General features: G+C 51.5%; 1 protein-coding gene across 2 annotated transcripts; it reads right to left on the reverse strand.

Annotated features, from left to right (window-relative positions):
• Window positions 1-959: 959 nt before the first annotated feature.
• On the reverse strand, window positions 960-5794 carry RMI2 (RecQ mediated genome instability 2). Of its 2 annotated transcripts, XR_005528624.1 has the most exons (3): window positions 5320-5794; window positions 1958-2181; window positions 960-1533 (listed from the first exon to the last, which is right to left on the reverse strand). XR_005528624.1 is itself a non-coding variant. In XM_039233546.1 (2 exons), the coding sequence occupies exons 1-2, from the start codon at window positions 5639-5641 to the stop codon at window positions 2033-2035; spliced, it is 471 nt and encodes a 156-aa protein (XP_039089477.1). In that variant the 5' UTR covers window positions 5642-5794; the 3' UTR covers window positions 960-2032. The 2 variants fall into 2 exon arrangements, 1 of the variants encoding a protein (XP_039089477.1); XM_039233546.1 differs by having other exon boundaries at window positions 960-2181.
• Between the last annotated feature and the right edge of the window lie 1104 nt (window positions 5795-6898).

Genomic DNA, 6898 nt, shown 5'->3' on the forward strand with positions numbered 1-6898 from the left:
ATAGCGGCTCCATTCATAACCAGCAAAAAATGGAACCACACAAACGTCTTTCAAGAGACAGACACACAAACCAGGCTACATCTATACAAGGGAGCATTACTCGACGATAAAAAGCAATGAGCAAGCAAGTTATAAAAACACATGGAGGAACCTCAGATATCTTTGCTAAGGGGAAGAAGCCAGTCTGAAAATACTACATACTGTATGATTCCAACTGACTGGGACTTCCTGGAGAAGGCAAACCATGGACATAGGAGAAAGATGAGGTTGGCAGGTGTTGAGGGAAAGGGAAGGGTCAAGGTGGCGCAGAGGGTTTCAGGGTGCTGAAACTATTCTGTGAGGTACTATCATGGTAGACAAATGACATTATGCCTTTGTAACATCTGCAGAGCTGCGTGTCACAAAGAGAGACCCCCAGGGGTGCCTGGGCGGCTCAGTCAATTAAGTGTCCGACTTCGGCTCAGGTCATGATCTCACGGTTTGTGGGTTCGAGCCCCGCATCAGGCTCTGTGCCGACTGTGAGCTCAGAGCCTGGAACCTGCTTCGGATTCTGTGTCTCCCTCTCTCTCTAACCCTCCCCTGCTCACGCTGTGTGTGTGTCTCTCTCTCAGAAATAAATAAAAAACATTTAAAAATTTTTTAAAAACTAAAAAAACAAAGAGAGACCCCCTAATTCAACTATGGACATTAGTTAGTAATATCAATGTGGGTCATTAATTCTAACAAATGCGCCACACTGATGCAAGACATTAATAATAGAACCTCAGGGGTGGGGTCTATGGGAAGTCTGTACTTCCTGCTTTTTTTCTATAAATCTAAAGCTACTCCAAGAAACAGTCTTTTTTTTTTTTTTTTTTTAAAGTAGGCTCCACGCCCACCATGGGGCTCGAAATCAATAACCCCCCAGATCAAGAGTCGCATGCTCTACTAACTGATCCAGCCAGGAGCTGCCAAAATCATCCATTTTTAAAAAGATACAACATATAATTTATTAGTGGCAGAAGATCTGTAACCCAACAAAACTCTACAGCAATGCAGGAATGTAATTGGACTCCCTTGATATTTACAATCCCAGGAAAACGAAGGCAGGAGTAAGTCGCAGAGAGCAGAAACCCACATTGATTATGATCACGAAAGTCATTCCTTCCAGAAAACGTAATAACTCTAACATCATTACGCCACACAACTTACATGTCTATAGTGCCCTGTGCTGATTCTATCTCCATAAAACTGAGAATGGGAAACAAAAGAAAAAGCCTCTACACTGGAAGGTTGCTCCCTTACAGGGTCTCACCAAAAGTTATGACACAGAAGTTTATTAATGTTTACAAGTCATTCTCAATCCTGACGTTCGTTTCAATGAGAAACTTTCAAACCATTTCCACATCTCCAGGTGAGGAAGAATGGCAGGTGGTATCATCCGTGTCTCCAGCAAATGTACCTTAAATGGTTCAGAGGCGAGAACCTTCTCCAAGAGGCTGCTGGTGTCCACAGCAGAAAAACACTGGCTGGCGTGCAGCCTGGATATGGAAGCTGTGCACGGGAGAAGAGGCGGGCCACAAGGTCATTCCCATTTCCGGACGTCGGCTGCCCTGCCCACAACCACGATTCAATCACCGCCAGCAAGGAGTGACGTTCAGATTCTGCCTGGTAAAAACAGGTTCACGGCAGCCACAGACAAAGTTCTCGGCACTCATAAAACTGGGAAGATGCAACACGGGATTTCTGCGTGCTTTACAGGGAATGAACACACATCAACCAAAGGGGAAAAAAGCCCAAGGAAACCAAAAACAGAGCTCACATCTGCTTTTCATCAGCAAACAGTTGTCAGAGCAAGGGGTGTGGGGGCTGAGTTAAAGGGAGTGTCCCAGCGTTTGCAAATCCAACCTCTGGGGTCCTCGGGCAGCCAGAGCGAGGCTCTTCGAGAAGTTTCTGAGGAACATACACGGAATAGTACCTGTGAAATCCACATGGACCGGAACCTAAACTGTTTCAGGATTTCTGTTGTTTTTAGCAACGGTTCCAATGCCGTCTAAGGAATAGTCCTGTGTAAATCTTCCACCTCTAGTTCCCACATGCGTTCGTGGACGGGGTTGTCGGAAAGATCTGTCATCTTCACAGCCTGAAGGCAGGGGTCAGGGCCGCACGCCTGGACCACTCCCATGACCATCACATACTTTCCTAGAAGAAGAAGAGCCCATGGTGATGTTCACATTGATGCAGAAAACAGACACAACACAGAGACCCTGTCCTTCAGAGAGCTTCACTTTGTCCGAGAGGCGAATTAGAGACATAAAAAGGAGCGGGGGAGGGAGTAGATACCAAAATGCCAAGGCCGTCCGTGACCGGATCTGCTATACACACAGACGATACATAATATCTATTTATACATATATACATAGACAGGGAGTTCAACATTTAACCTGGAGGGGGACATCGGGTTACCTTTGGCTCCTGGGTTAAAAACGTTGTAACAAAATCGCAGCAAGCTCTCATCGTGCAAGAACTATGAAGCCCATGGAATGGAAGAGACTCACATCAGAGTAGGTTCTGAAGCAGGGGCACCCCACCCCCACCCCGTGCCAGGTTTTCTCCTTGATCCGTTCCCTGCCCAAATGTTACAGGGTGTGTGGCCAGTGTCCGTGCCCAGGACCAGTCCTGTTTCTGCAAAGACACCCCCCTGACAGCCGCAAAGGAAACCCAACTGTCCCTTGATGCCAGAAGAGCTCGGCTGGCTGTGGCACCCTGCCACCCCACCCTGGCATCCCAGCTGCCCGGGCCACTGCCCGCCACCAGCCAGGCACGTCCTACCCAGTCGACGAGAGAGCGGGCTGCCGTCTGGACAGTCTAATGACATACTAACCACGACGCTCTTCCCATTCCCTTGGGGAAGTGGCTCTCCTTGAAAGCAAAACTTGGCCAGTCTTAACCACACAAAACTCAATTGTGGAAAAAACCCCAAACACAGCGGGGAGGGCGAGCTCTCAGCGGCCCCCACTGCATGCCCCCGCGAGGCCGCGTGGGTCACCAGGGCTTCTGAGTCTGCAGGCGGGCCCCAGGGCTCTGGCGGCAGGAAGCCTGGCAAGCTGATGCTGTCCCTCTCGATCTCTGCCCCTTGCCCGAGGGGTTTAGGTTTCTCTGAACCCACCTCCAGATTCTAGGGGAGCGAGCAGCATGGGGCTTCTTGGTGACAGGGGCCGACGCTAAAATCATGCTCTGCCGATACCGTCTGAATAATTCTAACGCGCTGGGAGACGCAGAACCCTCAGAAGGAGAATCACTGATGACCCGAGGAAAGAACACGCCCATGGAGATCCCGACCAGGGGAGGATGACAGGAAATCTACATGAAGGAACCCACAACTGAGTGGGTGACCTCACTGGCGCGAGCCCTCCCTTCCCGAGATGAGACAACCTGAGCGGTGTTCATTCTACCCACACCCTCTCCTCTCGCGTCTAGCAGCGTCTCTCCCCGTCTCTCTGCTCCTGTGCCCCCCGGCCCGCCCCCTCCTTTCCATCCAGAGGCCTGCATCCTCTGCCCCGGACCTCCTCAATGGCTTCTAGTCGGCTCTCTCTCTAGCTGTTGCTTCTTCACAGCCACCCCCACTCTGCTGGTGCCATGATTTTTTTTTCCTCGAACTTAACTCCCGCCTCCATGCATTTCAATTTCTTATCCTTTTCACATGTTGTGAAATCTTCTGATTTTTTTCCCCATTTGAAAATGTAAAAAAACAAAAACCAAAAACATTTTCAGCTCCTGGCCATCTGAAGAGGCTGCTGACCCCGTGATGCTACAGGGGTGAGGGCAGAGAGATGAGGCTGAAGGAGGGGGCAAAGGGGTGAGGGGAGAAGGGAGCATGAGCACTTCACAGTAATAATAATCACAGTTTTTCAGAACCTCACTGTGAGCCAGGCACTGCGGTAATGCTTTTTTTTTTTTTTTTTACTGAATCCACAAACAGGCCCCTTTTTGACAAAGGCAAGACAGATCCAGAAAGGTAAAGTGCTCTAGGCAGCTCACTTGGAAAAGGGCTGAGGCAGGAATGCAACCTAAGGATGAAGATACCGGTTTCCGGAAGATCCATCCAGCCCGCCAGTGTGGACCCAAGGCCACCCATTTAGGCAACACCTGGCAGCTGGTTAGAAATGCATTCTTGAGAGGCGTGGGTAGCTCGTCAGTTAAGGTTAAGCATCCGACTATCCGACTTCGGCTCAGGTCCTGACCTGTTCAAGAGTTCAAGCTCTGCCTCGGGGTCTGTGCTGACAGCTCAGAGCCTGGAGCCTGCTTCTGATTCTGTCTCCCTGTCTCTCTGCCCCTCCCCTGATCGCATTCTGTCTCTTAAAAATTAACTTGAGAGCCCCCTGGGTGGCTCAGTCGGTTGACCGTCTGACTTCAGCTCAGGTCACGATCTCCCGGTGGTGAGTTCGGGCCCCACCTTGGGCTCTGTGCTCACAGCTCAGAGCCTGGAGTCTGTTTCTTCAGATTCTGTGTCTCCCTCTCTCTCTGCCCCTCCCCTGCTCGCTCACTCTCTCTCTCTCTCTCTCAAAAACAAATAAACATTTAAAAAGGTAAAAAGAAATAATGAAATCTTTAAAAAAAAAAAAAAAAAACTTTGGGGCGCCTGGGTGGCTTAGTCGGTTCAGCGTCCGACCTTCGCTTAGGTCATGATCTCGCGGTTCGTGGGTTCGAGCCCCGCGTCGGGCTCTGTGCTGACTGCCAGCTCAGAGCCTGGAGCCTGTTTCAGTCTGTGACTCCCTCTCTCTCTGACCCTCCCCTGCTCACGCTGTCTCTCTCTCTCTCCTAGAAATAAATTAAAAAAAAATTAAAAAAAAATAATAACAGAAATGAAAATTTTCAGCCTCACCCAGACCTGTAAAAGTTCTAAGGGCGGAGGTCAGATAGCCGAGCCCTAACAAGCCCTCGGGGTGCGTCTGAGCTGACTTCGGAGGCAAACGTTAGAGAACTACAGCCTAAGGCATTCCGCGAAGGAGCGGTGCCGGAGAGTCTTCCAGAGTCTAGGCCTCAGGGATGCACAGTGTTTGCCAAAACCCGACGGGGGAGGAAAAGCACCTGTGGGCAAGGGCCGTGTTACAAACACTGATGCTGGGGGTCCCTCCACCGCGGATTCCGACCACGGCAGCCCCTGGATCCGAAGCGCCTAAGCGGGCTGCAGGCGAGGCTTGCCGGCAGGTCATCTAACCTGCGGCCGGAGGGGGAGGGGAGACTGGAAGGAAGGCGACCGGGGCGGGGCACCGGCCAAGCCCCGCCCCCCAGCGGCCCACCACCAGGGCCCGCCCCGCGTTCGAGTCCGGCCGTTACCTGGGACCAGGCAGGGCCGCCCGCGCGGCACCCGCTCCAGGCCGCGCACCGTGAAGGCCCCGCTGGGGTCCCGCAGCCGCGCCTCGCCGCCGCCCGCCGCCACCACCGTGCCCTGCATCCACACGGTCACCAGCTCCAGCGGCCCGCGGCCCGCCGCCGCCCGCGACAGCCGCCACGCGCCCGGGCCGCCTTCCGCGTCGCGCCGCAGCTGCTCGGCCAGCACCTTGAGCGGCGGCGACCGCGGCAGCCGCACGGCCGCTGGGCCGCCGCCGGCGAAGGAGTCCGCCGCCCCTGAAGGCGCCGCCGCCGCCGCCGCCGCCATGCTGCCCCACCTCCGCCTTCCCGCCAACTTTGATAGGCAGCGGGGCCGGGGCCGGGACCACCAATCAGGGGCGTTCTGGCGGAACGGAGCAATCCTAAGCGCCGGGAGGCGGGGCTTCCCGGACCAGCGGCGGCCGCCGGCGTCCAAGAGTGCGCATGCGTACGTCAAGTAAATAAAAGTTCCCAAGCGGGTGGGTGGGTGGATGGCTGAAGCGAATCACAAGAGAATACATACATAGAGGGAGGCAGACACCTTGTTTCAACCCATCTCAAAACTTGGTGTCCATGCAAGTCACCTGAGAATGTGAGTATTCAGTTTACATCGCCTTGCATGGTAGGATGGCTCGGAGGTTACTCAATACTCGTAAATACTGGCAGGCATAGTAGCATGATGAGCCCACGTTCATTGTGGGTGATAAAGAATCGAGTCACGACAGAAGGCTGGGAAGAGAGACGGGGACAGCTGGTAAGACAGACACTTATTACTATTTTTATTATATTTTAATAAACGAATAATTTAAAACTTAAACTATTTTTTTCACAAAATAAATGAACATTCATTGTAGAAAATTTAGAGAAGGAAATCTGGAATAACAAAAAAAATGGTAAAAATCACTTTTTTTAAGTTAAAAAAAACTTGTGGGTGTATTAGTGTCCATATGTTTGATATACAAATGTTTCATGTATTTTCCCCTTAATAATAACATTTCCCCGTAGCAACAAATATCTCTCTGCTTCCTCTCGAATGACTTCATAAGGTTTCATCTGTCAGATGACCTGTTTAACCACTATCCTAGAGCTGGGCATGAAGACCATTTCCAATTTTTCATTTGGTAAACTCACACTGTGAACCTATGTGGAGCTAATGTTTGTACATGTTCCAGATAAATTCTTAGAAGTGGAAATCCTCCCTCAAAAGTGTATGTCAGCAAAATCCACAGTCAGCAAAATCCACAAATCCTTAACCAGGCAAATCCTTAAAGTCAAGACCTGTCCTTAGGAGATTTTGTACACCCAGGGCCTCCTGAAGCACAGAGGGTATTCAGCGAGAGCTTGATCTTCCTAAAAGCAGTTAAGATGTACTGAGCCAGGCCCTGCCCTAAGAGCTTGCAGGGAGGATCCCGTGGACTCCCACACCCTGTGAAGACTGTGTTCTATGCAGATAAGCAAACAGGCTCATGAAAGCTGTGTGGCCTGCCCCTGGCCTCTCTGGCTCTAGCCTCTATGGGATCCTGGCCTCTACACACCTCAACTCTGA

Source organism: Hyaena hyaena, unplaced genomic scaffold, assembly GCF_003009895.1.
Source record: "Hyaena hyaena isolate Hyena2069 unplaced genomic scaffold, ASM300989v1 scaffold_76, whole genome shotgun sequence".
Taxonomy (NCBI): Eukaryota; Metazoa; Chordata; class Mammalia; order Carnivora; family Hyaenidae; genus Hyaena; species Hyaena hyaena.